The 20060-nt window shown below is 37.0% G+C and overlaps 1 protein-coding gene across 2 annotated transcripts in view; it reads right to left on the bottom strand.

Annotated features, from left to right (window-relative positions):
• The window catches only part of TLL1 (tolloid like 1), a 226633-nt gene that overhangs the window by 167863 nt on the left and 38710 nt on the right, over nt 1–20060 (bottom strand). The window contains exon 2 of one of the 2 annotated variants that reach the window (XM_028848870.2): nt 11556–11661. The exons of the other annotated variant lie outside the window; for it this stretch is intronic. Within the exon in view, the coding sequence (XP_028704703.2) occupies nt 11556–11577 (22 nt within the window). The 5' untranslated portion in view covers nt 11578–11661. The remainder of the gene's footprint in view (nt 1–11555; nt 11662–20060) is intronic. 2 annotated transcript variants of the gene reach the window in all.

Here is a 20060-nt window from a genome sequence, read left to right as displayed (position 1 = left end):
TTGCCTGACCTCCTTGCTAATCAGCTTAGCATAGCTTCTAGTTTACTACTAAACACCATTGTCTGCTTATCAATGATCAAGCCGTCTGCTAAGAATTCGTCTTTGCCTCAGGCCACTTCCTCTTTGTGCAAGTGCGGTATCTTGAAATGAGCTGCTCAGTGGAGAACTACCCTGTGCAGTATCTGAAGTTAATTATTTCAATTTCTAATCACATCTGAATGTTTTTAACTTTAAAGAATGAGAAAAGTAAACCCAAAAGAAACCTGTGTAAAGTTAAATTAGGCATAGAAGAAGCGTGAGAAAATTAAATGAAGCTCAGAACTGAAAACTATCAAATTACTATTCAAGATAACTCTCCTATGCAATGAAAACTATTCTCTATCATTTTAATGCTTTAATTATGGAATATAGTCAATGCCTTGACTTTATGATCTTAATAAATATAATTATTTTTGTGTCCATAAACCTATGAAATACATTACAAATGACATTTTATTAGTTGTTTTTCTTACCAATTATATTCTTCAACTTTATTTACAACAACCAAATGCATAATCTATGAAAGAGAGATAACAATTTATCCTACTTTAAATGGTTGCTGAAAAAGAAACGTAAAAGTTCTTAGTGCTTGATACCCAAGGAGCACTTTAGAAGCATTTGCTGGTGTTATTGTTATTTACTCATTTCCTTAACACAACCAATAACATACTATTCAAGATCACTTTACAGTCACAATACTACATATATGCATTTTTTTTTCTGGAGTGCTTATAAATCGTAAGAAGTGTTTCTTTTGACATTATTTAAACAATTGCATTTTAAAAGAATTTCTCAAGTATTATAAAGCAAATACGATGCGAAAAACGTATTTGTTATCACTTTTTCAAAAGAAGAATTTCATTTGTCTAGGTGAATAATGACCCTGAGAGAATTGATCTCAATTGTAGAAATTCATTTTTGTTTTAAAAGGTGTTTATTTAATGCAGGAGTCAGTAAACTTTCTCTGTAAAGAGCCAGATAGTATATATTTTATTTTTGTCTTTGTGGACCATAAATTCTCTGTTGGAGGTACTTCACTCTGCCTTTGTGACACAAAAGCACAGAAAATTTTACTGTATTTCAGTAAAATGTCAGCTATCCCTGCTCAAAGCATGCAGTAAATGTTTATTCATTTAGAAAGCAAAATCTAACAGAATAAAAGAATGTAAGTTATCACATATTATATAAAAGTCTTTAAGAACTCAGAATACTTTAAATTCTCCTATATCATACTTAAGATTGATCATCCATTAATTGTTCATTATAACCCCTCTACAACTCCCGCCAAAAGTCTATACACATGCCAGAGGAAAAAGTGGTGTCTGCTATGCATTTATTTATACCTCCCCCTCCTCTCACCAGGCTAATAAAACCAGCTGAGCTCCAGTGATTTCTGGGAGAATGCACCCAGACCTTGATTTCTGAACATTCCCCCTTAGCTCAATCCAGATTAAAAAGTATGGGCTTAACTTAGTGGCCAAATCAGTAAAGCTGTACTGATTCAACTCCGGCCAAGTCTGCTCTTTCAGGGATATTTATTAGGTTAAGCGAAGTTGTGACAAATTCATAGCGAGCAGTGAGTTAATCATGAATTTTAGCTTCTGGTGGGAAAAAAAAAAGAGTTTGCGAAATGTCAGGCTACTTCAAATTTAATCATATAAACAAGGAATGAGCTGATATCAAGAGTGGAAAAATACTTTGTGTTATAGAACCTTTTTCTTCCCGCATAGCCTGCAGATACGACTTCAGAAGTCCTGAGCAACAAACAGCAGGTATATTAGATTGATTTCTAGAAAGAATCTCAGACATCAACGAATAATGTATCCCAAAAAATCATCTGCTTGGCTGGAAATAGAAGTCAGATTTCCTGAACTTTCTTTAAGTCACAGTGATATCTACTACAAAACTTCTTTTTGTATCTGGATGTTTCTAAAGGAAAGCCACAGAGTTATTCCACGTAAATCTCTTCTCCTGAGAAAAGTCAGATTTGCTGAGGGAAAACTCAGGCAAAATTTATCTACTTTCTTTTCTTTCTTTCTTTCTTTTTTTTTTTTTTTTTTTTTTTTTTTTTTTTTTTGAGATGAAATCTTGCTCTGTCACCAGGCTGGAGTGCAGTGGCCTCACTGCAACCTCCGCCTCCCGGGTTCAAGAGATTCTCCTGAGTCAGCCTCCTGAGTAGCTGGGATTACAGGCATGTGCCACCACACCCGGCTAATTTTCTTTGTATTTTTAGTAGAGACGAGGTTTCACCATGGTGGCAAGGATGGTCTGGATCTCTTGACCTCGTGATCCGCCCACGTTGGCCTCCCTCTACTTCTTTAAACAATAGAAAGATGAATTTCCCTCAGAATACACCATTTCCTTTTGTGACATTCTCTAAGCTGACTTTCATGGTTACCAAAGAAAATCGTGTTGGTGGCTTAGTTCACACTAAGAACCTCTTGTTAAACAATGCTGAGCAGCATTTGATTGCCTGAAGCCAAAAATTAGTGCTGCCTGTCATCAGATTGTGCCAGAAGTCTTGGCACTATTTCTGCCATCAACCTCTCCACTTAGCGTAGAAGGGCTCAATGGGATGGTCCGACACTTGCTTCTCCTGAGTTTGTGAATTAAATCAGCATGTTTAATTACCCAAATCCACTGTCCCAAGGGAGCTATTAAAATTCAAAAGTACTTCAAGAGAATTTGATGAGGAAAAAAAATCAGACGCTTTTTAAAAAATTGGATTCGTTGTACTTGAACTTGTCTGAATCACAAGTCCCAGTGTAAGCAATGAGGTACAAGACAAGCAAAGTAGGAGAAGGAAGCCCGAAGGAATCTCAGGACTGTAACTGAGGCTGTTTGTGCTTGTGATGCACACACTCTAGAGGAGTGAACAGCTAAAGTCTAAGAGCAATGGCTAGATGGGAATATTGTTCCTGGCTTTAGACTTTTTGGAAATTTTTGATATGTTCAAGCAATACAAAAAGAATATTTTTATTCATTGATCTTCGTGTTCCAGACATACAGAAGCTTTCAACATTCCAGAACATCCCAGGGCTTTTTGTAATTCTAAGCTTTTGCTTTTGCTGTTCCTTTTGCCTGAAATGCTCTTCATCCTTTTATCCTAGCAAATCCCTACTCTCCTCCAATAGCCAATTCAAATTCCATCGTCTCTCAGAGGACTTACCCAAGTCTCCTATAGACAGTGACTATCCTACCCTGTTCTACTGTAGAACTTTCATTACAACTATTATAACAGTATATGGTTACTCCTGTTTACATGCCTGCCATCTTCCCAAGTAGATTCAGGCATTTAGAAATCAGGAACCATGTCTTCTGTATCACATGAGTCTTAGAGCATATTGTTTGACAAAATAGGGCTCAAGTCCAGTTGAGTCAATGATTTTGCCAAGTTTGTTTGAATTTGTTGCTCTAAAAGAAACCTTGGATCTCATTTAATTCTGATTTTTAGAAACAAAGAAATGAAAGCATGAGTGACATGCCCAAGGTTATATAGGTCTAATGTATGGCTTTCGACTCCCTTTCCACTCTGTACAAAACCACATCTTGAGAAATCACTCTGAAAATATTACATTTAGCATAAACCAGAGAGACACTTACTCATCTCCATACCAAGTGACACATACCTATTTAACCAAGAGGAAGGGAAAAAGAAAGAAAGGAAAGAAAACAGAGATAAAGAAGAAACCACACTGGAAATATGCCTAGAACAAAGGGGTCTCAACCTCAGCTCTAATGTTATTTTGGACAAGATAATTCTTTGTCATGGAGGGCTTTCCTTTGCACTGTGGATTTTTTAGCCACATTTCCAGCCTCTACTTCCTAGATGCCAGTATCAACACACTCCACCCCCAAATGTGACAACCAAAAATGTCTCCAGACATTGCTTTAGGTCCTCTGGAGGCAAAATTGCTCCTGGTTGGGAATAACTGCCCCAGATGAACAATCTTAGAGGAGATAATCTTCTACATTACTTCAAGTAAAGTAGCAATCAATTAGCATGTATGGTACACTGGCTTCAAACCAATACTCTCATATTAAGCATAGAAGCCAGAACCTGAAATGCTTAATCCTCTTACATTTTTATTAATCTGTTTTATTAAAAACAACGATGTTGTCACTTGGCCTATGGCTGCTAATGCAACAGCTGAAGGGAAGAAAACTAACTAAAACTTTCAGTTCATAAAAAATTAAACACATTTAACAAGTTCTGAAGATAATCTTAATAATTTTTACTTTAGCTTGACTTTAAACTTGCTTAAAGTTCCTTGCTCAGTATTAAACATAAGAACCACCAATTCAGTATTACTACACAACATCGCCTAAGGAAATAAAATTACTAAGAGAGTAATTGAATGTCCTTCACTTGCTTTTAGTGTATATCTTCCAAAAGCTATCTCTTCTTTTATGGTACATAAAGCTTTTTAATTGAAATTTTTATGCATACATGTGCATTTTAGGAATTTGGGATTTCCTCTCTTTAACCCTTAAAGTTGCTTCATAGTTTGCAGAGTTCTATTCTAGCTTCTAAATGTACAGCATAACATCAAATTCACATTTCAGGTCTATAGGAACAAACATGAATAGTCAATGACCAGAGCTAGTACTTTTTATTTTTGAAAAAAAAGCTTAGATTGTTTTTTGAAAAAATGAGTAACATTAACCTACCATATTTTATCCACCTAGTGCAAATAAACTTCATCATTACAAGTAGATACAGTCCAAAACCACCGTTGTTGAATTGCACAAACCAGGAGGTTCCATTACTGCAAAGTTAATGAAATGACAGAGTTACCAGTAAAGCTAGCTGGCTGGCAATTCTTGGAGTCTGGCTTCCAGCTCCTGTCTTTGGTATGGCACCACTAGGTGGCAACTGTCCACTCTGGCTTAAATATCAATAAATACGATACCTGGCACTAATGCCAGCTTTGATGTCCAAGACAGCAGCAGGGCTACATGGAACTCAAGTGATTTTATCACTAGACTTTGCAAATTAGACACAAAAGGTACTTAAGACAGAGGACTTGCCCCCTGCCTTCTGCCTCCTGAGACAGAGTAGGATCCCATTTCCTATCCACATCACCCTCCTCTGTAGAATTCCTGTCCCCACAAAATAAGAACTTTAACCAGAGATAAGAACAAACTGAAAATCGTACTATATCCAAATTTCAGTTCTCATGGAAGTTTTAACAGTCACTCATGTGTTTAAAATGTATTTAAGAGAAGTATCACGACTTCAAGTGTGAAGTTTTTAACCAGAATTCGTCCCCATCCTAATTTCTACCTCCTCTGTATTGTCTTAAAACTGAACGAATGTGCCAAATACAGACAGATGGGCAGAAACATTATTTGGTATAGTAACTTCCATTTCAATCCATACTTTCCAAACTTTCAATCTTTTGTTTAAATTGAATTGTTTTTCTAGCCCCAAATCTCATCAAAAACCATAGAAACAATTCTTATACAGGCATACCTTGGAGATGTTGCAGGTTTGATTCCAGATCACCACAATAAAGTGAATGTCACAATAAAGTGAGTCACACTAATTTTTTGTTTCCCAGTGCATATAAAAGTGATATTTATACTGTGCTCTAGTCTATTAAGTGGCAATAGTATTATCTCTAAAAAAAATGTATATGCCCTCATCTAAAATTGCTTTATTGCTAAATTGGCTAACAGTCATCTGAGCCTTCGATAAAGAGTAATCTCTGTGCTGGCAGAGGGTCCTGCCTCAGTGTTTATAGCTGCTGACTAATCAATGTGGTGGCTGCTGAAGGTTGGGGTAGTTGTGGCAATTTCATAAAATAAGACATGGAATTTGTCGCATCAATTGACTCTTTCACAAGGAATTTCTCTGTATCATGTTATTCTGTTTGGTAGCATTTTACCCACAATAGAACTTCTTTGAAACTTGAAGTCAATCTTCTCAAACCCTGCCACTGCTTTATCAAGTAAGTTTACGTAATATTCTAAATTTATCGTTGTCATGTCGACAATGATCAAAGCATCTTCACCTGGGGTATGTTCTATCTCAAGAAACCCCTTTCTTTGCTCATCCATAAGAAACAACTCTTCATCCACTCAAGTTTTATCACGTGATTGCAGCAAATCAGTCACATATTCTGGTTTTACTTCTAATTCTAGTTCTGTAACTATTACCACCACATCTGCAATTACTTCCTCCACTAAAAATCCTGAACCCCTCAAAGTAATTCATATGAATGGGAATCAGCTTCTTCCAAATCCTGTTACGGTTGATATTTTGATCTCCTCCCATGAATCTCACTATTCATAATGGCATCTGGAATGGTGAATTCTTTTCAGAAGGTCTATGATTTACTTTGTTCAGACCCAAATCCATCAGAAGAATCACTATCTATGACAACTATAGCCATACAAAATGTATTTCTTAACCAATAACACTTGAAAGTCAAAATTGCTCCTCTGTGAGATGTAGAATGGATGTTGTGTTAACAGACGTGAAAACAACATTTATCTCCACGGACTTTTCTTTCGGAGCTCTTGAGTGACCAGGTACATTGCCAATGGGCAGTCATATTTTGAGAAGAATCTTTTTCTTGGAGCAGTAGGTCTCCACAGTGGACTTAAATATTCAGTAAAACATGCTGTAAAGAGGTGTTCTGTAATACAGGGTTTGTTATTCCATATACAGAACACAGGCAGAGTAGATTTAGTATCATTCCTAAGGGCCTTCGAATTTTCAGAATGGTAAATAAGCATTGGCTTTAATTTAAAGTCATCAGCTGCATTCGTTCCTAACAAAAGAGTCAGCCTGTCCTTTGAAGCTTTGAAGTCATGCATTGACTTCTCCTCTCTAACTATGAAAGTCCTAGATGGCATCTTCTTCCAATAGAAGGGTGCTCCATCTACACTGAAAACCTGTTGCTTAGTGTAGCCACCTTCATCAATGATCTTAGCTAGATTTTCTGAATAACTTGCTGCAGCGTCTACAGAAGCGCTTTCTGCTTCACTTTGCACTTTTAGGTTATGGAGGCTTCTTTCCTTAATCCTTCTGAGCTAACCTCTGCTAGCCTCCAACACTTCCTCTGCAGCTTCCTCACCTCTCTCAGCCTTTGTAGCCTTGAATAGAGTTAGGTACTTGTCCTTTGCATGCAAAACTTGGCTAACTCTGTGGTCCAAGAAGCCTCGCTCTTGGCCTGTCTCAGCTTTGGACACACTATCCTCAGTAAGCTTTTTCATTTTTGATCTAAAGTGAGAGATGTGAGACTCTCGTTTTCACTTGAACGTATAGAGGCCACCGTAGGGTTATTAACTGGCCTAATTTTAATACTGTTGTGTCTCATGAAATAGAACCAAGGAAATGGAGAGAGACTGAAAAATGGTTGGTGAGTGGAACAGTCAGAGGACACACACAACAATGATAAAGTTCTCTGCCTGATATGGGCATGGTTCATGGTGCCCAAAAAATTCCAAGAGTAGCATCAAAGATCATCGATCCCAGATCACCATAACAGATATAATAATGATGACAAAGTTTGAAATACTGTGACAATTACCAAAATGTGACACAGAGACATGAAATGAGCTCATACTGTTAGAAAAATGGCATTGGTACAGGGTTGCCACAAACATTAAATTTTGTTAAAAAAAAATGCAGTATCTGTGAAGCATCATAAAGCAAAGTGCAATAAACCAGGTATATAGGTCGGGTGCAGTGGCTCACGCCTGTAATCTCAGCACTTTGGGAGGCCGAGGCAGGCAGATCACGAGGTCAGGAGATAGAGACCATCCTGGCTAACACGGTGAAACCCCGTCTCTACTAAAAATACAAAAATTAGCCGGGCGTGGTGGCGGGCACCTGTAGTCCCAGCTACTGGGGAGGCTGAGGCAGAAGAATGGCGTGAACCCAGGAGGCGGAGCTTGCAGTGAGCCGAGATCCCACCACTGCACTCCAGCCTGGACGACAGAGCGAGACTCCATCTCAAACAACAACAACAACAACAAAACAACAACAACAACAACAACAACAAAAACAGGTATACCTATATTTCCAATGTACTTTCCTACTAATATCATATTACTACAATATTACTTTATTTAAAACTTTGAATATCTGACAGGTAAAATATTGATAATCTCTTACAAAAGTCAGCAGGGTCTGATTATTAACTAAGACTGAAAAAATTTTGCTGTGGTTTGAAGACTTGATAATTTATAAAGCACTATCATTTTGAGAGGAAAAAAAAAAATCACATTTTTCCCTAGGGATTACTTCATATGATTATATTGTTTATTTATGTGCAGAAGTTCCTGGGTGGCATGTGGGGGTCTAAACTCAGCTCAATTTCAATGCCAAGCCAAACTGAAAAGTGGTTTATAATTCTTTGGCTCAGAAGAGGCGCTTTTTTTGTAATGTTTCCAAGACAAGTACAAGCCAGCTAATGATATCCCTACTTGAGAGAAAGAAGTACACTACAGGAGCTCGATAACCACTCAAATGCAGCAACCAGGTAAACGAAGATATCTCAAGGAATCACAGACTGATCTTCCCAAATCCTGTGCTGGCTACCAGATACTAACCTTCCATAAGATTAGGCTCTATCTAAATATCATACTCCAAAATTTCCAGTGTTTACATACGTATAAATTCTGAGAATCATAAGCTAATGCTCACAAATAGCCAAAATTTCTGAATATTCTGTTTTTAACTTTTATGTTTTTCTCAAATACTAGTCTCTTTTCACAGTAGGAAAAATCTGAGAATTCAAAGTGACACATTAATCTTCCTTCTTTGAGTTGATATTACTTACGATTCATATGCCTGAAGAAAAATATTTCTGAGATTTTACAGTGTCATGTAAAGACTTGTAAGTCGGAATAAATCTTTCTAAAATTCTGGAGTAGGGGAACAGAAAACAAGTAAGCAAAGGAAGAACAAAGACACATGGGAAGAAAGGCAGGGAAGAAAAGGGATGATTACATTAAAGAAATGAAGGAAGAAGAATAATAGAGAAGAAGCAACCCCAATTTTCTGCCTTAGGGTAATAACAGGATTGCAAACCATGGCTACGGAAATATTGAGCTTTCTAAACCATTCTTTCAACTAGAGGTTTCAAAAACAAACAACCAATAACAAAGAATCATAGCAAGTATTTGATACTAATAAGTTTCAATATTTTCAAAACAGATACTCCTTCTAAGTTTATGCTGTTTAAACTACGAATGCCAGAATAAATGAGTTCTTACCTTCTATTACCCATTCACTCTGGCTTTTTCTCCCTTCCCAGTGTTCTTGGCAGAGGTCAACTGGGGAGCCCTGATTCCCTGGGTTCCAGAGCCCCAGTCAGCTTTTCTGAAATAAGCCCTGAAAAGCTAGAGCAATCCTGGTAAAATCAGTTTTCTTTTCTTTCCCTCTCATCCAAGTCTTCCCCTCATCTCCCAAGCTAAAAATTCACCTTTGCTATTTTCATTCTATAATTCAGCTTTCTCTGCATTCTTCTCATGCTCTGTTTACCTTTCTTTGTATGCATTACTTTTCTGTGTTTCTGCTCTGAGTTACTTTATTCTAAACATGTAGTGACGCAATTTTTAAACTTTAAGAAAAAAACTGTAAATGGTATGGCAGATACAGCTAAAGAGTTTCAAACCACAGAACAGTCTCAGCTGAAGTGTGACTATACACACCTGTCGGCACTACCTGTAGTTTCATCACTCCTTGGGGACCAAACACTGCTTTTCCTGTTTCTGGTCCAGCAGCTTAGAACGTCACCTTGTCTAACTATAAGACATCAAGGGAAGGGTGTCAAAAATGCCTTATACAAAACCTGCCAGAATAACTAAGTGGTATAACACTTTGAAAGAAGGGTCCCCAGGGTATAAAGCTTAAGGTCAGGAGACAAATAGAAAAATCTTTCCAACTTTGGAAAGCAGGAAAAGGTGGAAGAAACAATGTTGAGAAAGAAAGAGAAGAAAGGAGGAGAAGTTAAAGAAAGGGGGACGTGTGACTAATAAAAACAGTTTGAATCCAGGATATGCGATGGTAACTGAAGCTACTTTACATTTTGATGTTGCTGTGTCATGCATTTTAGCCCATTCTATATGAATTACTTTGTTTCTGCTTTAACCAAAATACACATATAAAAAAGACAACCGTCTCTAAGGCTGTTGGATAAAATATCCTGATTTTTGTAAAAGTTTTGTTCTAAATGTTGCATCCAAAAGAATGATGAATTTTATATAGCTTGTTATACTTAGCAAGGCACTTTCGCATATGCCATATGTCATCTCATTTGGGCCCCATAAGAACCCAGGAGGGTAGGCAGGACAGGTGATCAGGTCTGATGCTGAGAGAACTTAAATAACACTGTAGTAAACAGGGGAGCCTTAACTTAGAGTAAACCTGAAGCTTTGGAACTGTATGTTCCATGCTCTTCCCAATACACATGATTTTAATGTGTTTACAAGATAGATTCAATTAAGGAAAGTACTATTTGTAAAACATTTGTTTGTATAATATTCATTGCTCAAATTTATCTAAGCTAGATCTAAGCCATGAAAAAGGAAAAAAAAAAATAAGCTAATTTGAACTTTTACTTTTGTAGACCTTTGTTTTCCCTCCTGTTCAAATTATCATAATTTTATGCAAAATGTTCTAAAGTTGAACTGTACTAGATAAATGATCTTCACATGATCTCCAAACACCGTTACCATATAACTTATAAACAAAAAGAATATTTGAAAAGAGATTGAGATCCTCAGGAATTGATGAGAATGAAACTTGATGGGATTGTAATATTTTCTATTCTTTCATCACTTTCTCATCTATCTCTGTTTTTAATGAAAATTCCATCTTAATACAAGCATCAAATTATTACTTCATTATGTTGCCTTATAGGAGAAACCTAATTCTATTCCCCTATAATTTCTCCCAAATAAACATTATTTCCACCATTTCTATTGTCCATTTGTGAACATGGTAAGTATTTTCTGATACAATTTACTGAAGTGTTACTTTTGAGAATCATTACATGATTGGGAGTTCCTGAAGGAACATCATTGAAATGATACTAAGCTGTATTAAGCAACAATGCTCAACAACAATTCTCTAACTCTAGCAAAATTAAAACTATTTTCCAAATTATAAATGTTTCACCTTTGCCCACATATGCATTTCTGCCTGACAAACACAGCTCTCTACTTAGTTATAAAGTCCAAGACATTTTTAAATTAGACTTTCTAAGTTTTCTCTTAATTGATGCCAACGTTCAAAGCAACTCCAATGTCCTCAAAGTAGTATTTTCATGGAATTAAAAATATCAATGGATAACTCTAGGGAAATGATGCTTTTCACAGGAGACACATGGCATTTATTATTTGAGAAACACTTCTAAAGTTTTATTTTAGGTCAATGGCAGCATTTTGGGGTATGATGCTGACCTAAAACACATTGGAAATAGCTATTTATATGGCTGACTTCATACAGACCTCAATCACTGAAGGGATTTAGCCCCCCAAATTAGGAAGTCACTTACATTGACTCTGACCTGCCCTCATGAGAAGTCCAGGTGCTTCTTCTTGAACTTCAAGGGCTCGGGCAGCCCAGGCATTGCCCCAACACTGCTTAGAGCAGTGGTCAGTCTGGAAGTAAAGAAGCACAGTAGTATCCCAGAGTGAGTGTTTTAAACAAGGCCTGCAAGAGGCACTAATACTGCATCCACGTCTGGCCACATGCCATTTCAGACTACAACATTATCCCGCCACAGCAAGAAATGGTGATGAAAGCCTAGAATAAGCTGTATTTATCCAAAGAATCTATCATAAGTGAGTTACAAACACATTTCTCCATATTGCCATTTATTTGGAGGTTAGCCTTGATGGCGTGATAATATTACAACTCCATATTCAAAATAATTATGGAATACACAGAAAGTCAGTTAATTATATATATACTATTTGAATTATATTATCTGTAAATAAGAACAAAATTGTAATAATATCATAAAATAGATAAAATTATTTTAATTAAGTAATTAAGTTGCAATTACAAAATATATTGATTTTTGTTTATTCTTCCTTTTTTTTTTTTTTTTTTTTGAGGCAAGGTTTCATTCTGTCACCCAGGCGGGAGTGCAGTGGTGTGATCACCACTCACTGCAGCTTTGACCTCCCAGGCTGAAGTGATCCTCCTGCTTCCGCCTCCCAAGTAGTTGTGACTACAGGTGCATACCAACACACTTGGCTAATTTTTATTATTTTTGTAGAGGTGGGGTCTCCCTATGTTGCCCAGTCTAGTTTCAAACTCCTGGGCTCCAGTGATCCTCCTGCTTTGGTCTTCCAAACTGCTGGGATTACAGGTGTGAGTCACTGTGCCTGGTCTATTCTTCCATCTTTTCAAAAAAACCTAATATACGCCTGAAACTAAAACTAGTCTAATACACATATATTCCATTATTACTGAACAAAGTACAATATAATTTAATTAATACATAGTGCATAAGATTTAGAGTAACCAACTAGAAACACCACAGGGTTTTCTCCCGACCACAAAAGAACTCCATTTACACAGCAGTTTGACTAGTCCAGTTGAGGTACACTGGAGCTACACCAGGATCTTCATTTACTCTCCAGTGTTTCAGGAAATGCAAATGGGTGATTCCTCTGGGGGCATCCACCAAAATCAGGCTTAGCTACACCCCAATGGTTTTGGGGACCCTCACAAACTCAAAATAAAAAACACAAACTGGAAGAAATGAAAATGAAAGCATTGTGGGAGAGAGGAGAAACCACTGTTTAAGAAGAGACCAAGATACTATTTCAATTCTAAAGATAAATAGCTCTATGACTTTACCAAGATTTGGAGCAGGGATCTGTTTCCTCTTGAAACAGTGGCAAAGAAAAAAAACCCCAGAAAACGGTTTTTATAATTGATATGATGGTAGGATCACCAGATGAGCCTTTCAAAAACTAGGAATATTCAGGACCCCTCACAGAGATTCTTATTTCATGCATCTGGGATACAATCTAAATATTAGTTTGTTTATTTATTTATTTATTTTATTTTATTTTATTTTATTTTGAGACGGAGTCTCGCTCTGTCGCCCAGGCTGGAGTGCAGTGGCGCAATCTCAGCTCACTGCAAGCTCCGCCTCCCGGATTCACACCATTCTCCTGCCTCAGCCTCCCAAGTAGCTGGGACTATAGGCGCCCACCACCACGCCTGGCTAATTTTTTGTATTTTTAGTAGAGACAAGGTTCCACCGTGTTAACCAAGATGGTCTCCATCTCCTGACCTCGTGATCCACCCGCCTCGGCCTCCCAAGTGCTGGGATTACAGGCGTGAGCCACCGCGCCTGGCAAATATTAGTATTTTTAAGACTCCCCCAAATAATTTCAATGTGCAGCAAGTGTTAAAAGCCACAAATCTGAAATTCCAAATGATCTCAAAGCATCTTCCTTGACTCCAGAGATTCTTAGCCTGTAAGTGTTCTATGACTGTGTGCCTCCGAATTCTATGATGCTGTACCTTAAGCTCATTCTGTCACACTTAAATCTAAGAAGTACCACATTATTTTTAAAAAGGATTTAAAATGATGGGCCAAAAAAGGCATTACACAACTACTGAACTATAATAAACATAACCTTGACGTTTTTTCCTTCAAATGGTATACTATTATCTTACATGTATATTACTTATTATACTATCATCTTACGCATGTGTATATGTATGCTGTGGTGGGTAAGATATGTATCCAATAATCTTCCAACTAAAATTTCCATTTGTCTAAAATTACATCTTCAAATAACACCAATATTTTTATCAACTTAATAAGAAAAAGTAGGATCTTTGCACTGCAAATTTTTAAAGTTACACTAATGATAAAAAAATTTAATTACTCACTAATTTGGCCTTATACATTTCTCACATTTTGAGTTATGCAAGGCTACAATTATATAATTCTTACATTTTGGATTCTAGAGAGGAAGTTGAAAAAGCAGTAATCAATGCCAAAATCTAAGAAGGCCAAAAGAGTCATTTAAAGGACAACAGAATTAGGAAATAAATACGCCCAATCTTAACTAAAGTGTGCTTTGTAGATGACTCATGCTTTGGGGTAAACAACTGTAAGAGCGAACACTGCACAGGCAAGATGTAAATCCTGTAAATATACAGAAGCACAATCCCATGTAGAGGTGAATATCAACAATTAAAATTAGATAATAAAATATAAAAATATAAAGTTTAAGTACAAATATAATATGACAAAGATATGTCATTCACTAGCAAAGTCTAAGTTTACTTCTAATAAAAGTTACACCTAATACCTATTAAATACTAAGAATCATAGGATACTAGTATTATTCCCATTTTGTACCCAAGGAAAAAAGGCTCAAAGAAGTTTAGTAACTTCCCCATGTTCTCACATCTGGAAATACCATAATCAGAATTCAAACCTAAGGCAGGCTTGACTCCAGAAATTCTTACCCTGTAAGTGTTCTAGAACAGTACAAGAGTAACGGAGAAATCACTTTTAGGTTGTCCTTTATCATAACATGCTAGTCAAACACTAGAAGCAAGACCATTTTTTTTTTAATTTCAGAAAGACATCAAAAGAATCTACAGAACGTTCATGGACCTTTTCGAAGATGTTACCTTCATTTCTGTACTTTCAAAGGAAGATATTCATCATAAAATATCATGCATTTATGTGCTTGCAAATTGAAAATGAAAATTTAAGCCATAAATGCTATATAATATATAAATTCACAATAAACTCTAATGTATTAAACTATAAGAAGCACAAAAATTGCCTCAATGTTACCAGAATAAAAATTAACAAAAAAAGGTGGGGGGTGGGCATGAGAAGATAGCATCATGAAAGTAATAGTTCCAAGAATCCTGCAAAATGCCTTTTTTCATCATTAAAAATACTATTATTTCATCAAAAATACATGATTTTTCTGGCATTCATGCAAAAATTCTTGGGCAAATGCTCAAATTTGAATGTAGAGAAAGGCAGCAGAATCAGTTCTCTGAGGATTTTTTGGTACTAGATCTTACTCTGCCAATGATTTAATCATATTCTCCTTGAGTATCACGTTCCTTATTTATAAAAATGAGAGGGTTAAACAATATTGGTGAGTTTTTTTTCCCATATAATATTTTAAGAAAGTTTTCAACCATGAAGCAAAGTTGAAAGAATCATACAATAAGCACCCCTACATATATCTTTCACCTACCTTCTACCATTACTATGTTACTATACTTGCTTCATTGTGTATCCACCCTATATCTATCCATCACTGCACCTTATTTCTGGTTCACTTCAAAATAATTCAGTCACTGATGCACACCTTCCCCTAAATAGTTCAGCGTGCCATAATTGAGTTCAGTAATTTTTTTCATCTTTTTATATAAAATTTATAAATCTTAAGTGTGCACTCAATTAGTTTTAATAAATGCATGCACCCAATGCCTATCAAAATATGAAATATTGTATTAGTGTGTTTTAAAATTTGTTTTCTAAGTAACAGAGACCAAGATATAAAACAGGTATAAGCAAAATGGCTTTATGAGAAGTAAGGAAAAGTGAAGATCTTCACCCTCAGGGGGTCCTTCTACCCTGACTCAGGGGGTCCTTCTACCCTGACTCAGGGATTCCAAGAGCTCCAGTTCTTCACAATGGGGAAAATCATCTGATCAGATGCTCTCAAAGATCCCTTCCAGCTGTCTATGGAAATGCCTCTGACCACAGACGAAAGTAATTAAACTACTCTGCCTTTCACCAAACATGAAACAAGGCCAACTTCTCAAAGCTTGCAAGTTTCACTGGTAAGTTATAATTGGTTTAATTGTTTGTTTATTATGCTTAAGGCAATCCCGGGTTTGTGTCTTGGATAGTCATCTTTTTTTTAAGTGATTTTGAATAGTAATTAATATTTTTCTATACTAGGGCCAAGCTCTAGTCACAAACTGGAATACGCCTTCATACATTATGGCCAGTTACCAAATACAATACTACTATGGCTAGGTATTTACAGTCAAGAGTGGAGTTTTCTATACATAGAGGAATTACAATTCCTGCTGAGATCAATCAGTCTCGGGAGCATGCACGCTCCCTCTGTCTCTCTGACCTTAACATAAGCTGTACCCTTTGAATAAACAAAGCCCCTCCAGGGAAATGTGAGCGGCTAGCCCTGCTCCTCCCTCACGTGTAACTCTAGGCAAGTCTCCCAGCTGTCCTGGGCTTCAGTTTTATGGTTGGTAACACTGAGGGAGGGGTGACTAAATAATCCTCGGCATTAATAACTTCAATCATATGAACAGTGAACACAAAATTCACTTCAAAAAAGCCAGCTTCCTGCAGACAATTAAGTACCTGGAAAAGAAAGCTATAAACCTGTAATTCATCAGATCACTCAATCATCATAAACATTCAGTCCTAACCACAGATTTGACTCAGACTGCAGGAAGACTTAATCCTGTTCTCAGTATTTACATAGATATTTTTAAACAGCTCAATCTTGTTTCTCCGACACAAAACTTTCTCTTTTTTTCCCCAGATTATCTTCCTTAAAAAGAATTCCAGTTTGAGCTATTAGTATTTATTGAATTTTCTAGAACTTCACAAAGGTCAATATTACTTATAATATAGTACATATGTATGAAACGGGGCCCAGTGAATGATGAGCTCTCCTCTGTACTTCTTGTTATTTATGTTTTAGCCAGTCTATTGATCATCAATAATGCCTATGATAAAGGTAATATAAAAAGACACACTCCATGAGTAACTCAAGTAAATCAGAATTAGTAGACTGGAGAGACAACTCTGGTGGGAAGAGTTTGAACCATGAGCATATTCATTGCTCGGGACTGTTGGCAGACATTCTCCATGGATCTCTTGGGTTTCTGCACATCTTGTCAGTAGAAGTACTGATCTGATGTCCTTTGTTCTAGATTATATTTTTAAACATTTTTCTATAGGGAACAACCTAGCCAGATACAGCAGAGGACAGATTTGTTTGCTGATCAGTATAACAGCTCTTTCTGGGAAAAATCTTGGACAGGTTTGCTTGCAGCCTATGATAAAAGAGTTCCCTAAGTTCAGGGTCCTCAGTTGTGACAAGGGTCCTCTGCATTCACAGTATCCACCTTCCCACTCCACATCACCCCCAAGGGACTTAGGGTGCAAGAGGAACTCATCACAAAAATGAATTTCATACTGTTTGCTATGCTAGACATAATAAAGGTCTTCATCTCTGAAGAAAGAGCTACTGTGAGCATCTATGAAATTGTGGCAGCCTGACAAGTTAAATGTCACAGTTCTTCACAAGGACATTGTCATTATCCATGCTTGTTATCTGGGTGCAACCTCTGTTCATCTGAAGAATCACTCAGTCTTTCAGGTAACACTGAACTGGCTTAAACATCATGCCTCTGCATAACTTTCCTGACAGACAAATTGCAGTTCATAGAATCAAAAAATTGTTAATGTTTATTTAGAAAACAAATTCTGGGGGAAAAGAATAACATGAGTAAGTTCAAGACTTCTTTATATTTACATAAATATAACATTTTTAGTAGAGGCTATTGTTTTCTGGGGTAGCGATGGATAAACAAACCCTATGAATATTTTTCACATGGGAATAGAAAAAAAGCCAAACAGGAAATACTACCTAATGAAGCCTAATGAAGGTAATGATCGTAAAAAATAGGTAAACATTCCTGAAAGAGTTTAAACATCATTTCTTGAAGGTGCTAGAAGCAACCAAAGAAGGCAAAGAATGAGAGGATTCCAGAGATTTACTACATTGCCTTCTCTCTCTCTTTTTCTTTTTTTTTTTTTTTTTTTTTTTTTTTTTTTTTTTTTTTTTGGAGACAGGGTCTCACTCTGTCACCCAGGCATCCAGGCTGGAGTGCAGGGGCCATCATGGCTCACTACAACCTCGACCTTTCCAGCTCAAGAGATCCTCTAACCTCAGCCTCCTGGGTAGCTAGGACCACAGGCACACACCACCACACTCGGGTCATTGTTTGTACTTTTTGTAGAAATAGGGTTTCGTCCTGTTGCCAAGGCTGGTCGCAAACCCCTGGTCTCAAGCAGTCCACCTGTGTTAGCCTCCCAAAGCGCTGGGATTACAGATGTAAACCACCGTGCCCAGCCTACGTTGCCAAACTTCCCCAGTGGATGCTATAAATAGTACCCAAACTTCCCCAGTGGATGCTATAAATAATTATAAACTAAAATATAAGTGTTTTACATAGTATCTCAGTTTAAATGGCTATTATGAGACAGCTGTTAAATTGTATGACTGCAAATTAAGGGCAAGATGCAGAATGGGAAGGCTCAGTGATATAGGATTCTGTTTCACAACACAGTACTTGCATATTTTCAACTAGACCTTCATACTTAAAAAGCATCAGCTTTGCCTTGAATTTCTCAGGTGAGTAAGCTACATATCATTGATTTGCTTTAAGCAGTTCTTTCTAATTAAGCCATATTTCAAAAAGTAACATCTATATGCTATCTCTGAGAAACAGTATGAGATGCCAAACAAACACTCAGCTCTGAAAAGGCTTTCTCTCACAATCAAAACAGACAACATTCTGCAACATGAGGATATAAACTATGTTTCTTTCTAGAATCTATTAAGATTCTTAGAATTTCAGAGACACATATTAAAGATTCACTGAGTTAATTAGCATAAATAATTTCATTTTCACAGAAGACTTTAATCATAACAAACTATCATGTACTAAGGGAGTTTCGTTGGTATTTTTTTAAGTCAATGATCTGGACTTGTTACTTAAATAAGAAAAGTATCCATTGGGAAATTGGCCGAAATCTCTTATTTCAAAAACTGCTTGGAATAAACATGTAATTACTTCATAGTTCATGTGGCATGGTGATGATTTTATCAAATATTTGCTCGTGAACTCCAATGCATAATTAAGGTATTTTATATTTGATTAAAGAAGAAAAACGAGAAAAAGAAAAGAACTCAATCCAAAAGCCTTTTTTTTTTTTTTCCATTCTATGGTAAGATAAGCACCTCTATGGGAAATGTGATTTCAAATGTAATTTTCTATGATGTGCTTACACAACAGTAAGTATAAACAGATACTTTTTTAAAAAGGGAATAGAATGCAGTCTTGTTATAATTATCTCTCAATAAAAAAGTCCCTAATCAAGATACCCTGACAGAATGATACCTGAGTCCCTAACTTCTCACATTCTATTGAACAACTATGGAACGAGGAGGAAATCTACTTGGCAACCTGCTTCCAGTGAAGCTATCTCCTGGGCAGGGATTCTAATCAGGCTGTGCCTGAAAGCTCTCTTTTCAATATAGATTTCCAGATCCCAACCCAAGCAACTGGTTTTGCACTTCTGATTTGTACTTTAGAGTCTTTAATTTTAAGAAATGTCTCCAGGTGCTTCTAATGCTCTGGCAGGTTTGAGAGCTGTTGACATGGGTCACAGACACTGAGTAGGAAACCAGAACAGTAAGCAAACCAAATCAAGTTTTAGAATGAAAAGTAGGAAGCAACAAGGGAGTGGATCAGATCTGAGAGGGCTCCGGGGCTGACAATGAAGACAGAAGTGGAATTCTGACATCTGAATAAGACAGTGTGTTAAGACCAGGAACACAGTCAGGAAACTAGGTGTATGGGCCCCTAGATTGCTAAACAAGGCAACAGTGCTTCCAACAGAAAGTCTATTGTCTTATTTTCTGGATCCAGGGACAACACCATGTTTAAGAACACCATTACTTTGGGAGGCCGAGGCGGGCGGATCACGAGGTCAGGAGATCAAGACCATCCTGGCTAACATGGTGAAACCCCATCTTTACTGAAAAATACAAAAAATTAGCCGGGCGTGGTAGTGGGCGCCTGTAGTCCCAGCTACTCGGTAGGCTGAGGCAGGAGAATGGCGTGAACCCGAAAGGCGGAGCTTGCAGTGAGCCGAGATCATGCCACTGCACTCCAGCCAAGGTGACAGAGCGAGACTCCGCCCCCCCCAAAAAAAAAAAAAAGA

Source organism: Macaca mulatta, chromosome 5 (assembly GCF_049350105.2).
Source record: "Macaca mulatta isolate MMU2019108-1 chromosome 5, T2T-MMU8v2.0, whole genome shotgun sequence".
Classification (NCBI taxonomy): domain Eukaryota; kingdom Metazoa; phylum Chordata; class Mammalia; order Primates; family Cercopithecidae; genus Macaca; species Macaca mulatta.
This window is presented reverse-complemented; position numbering and strand designations above follow the sequence as displayed.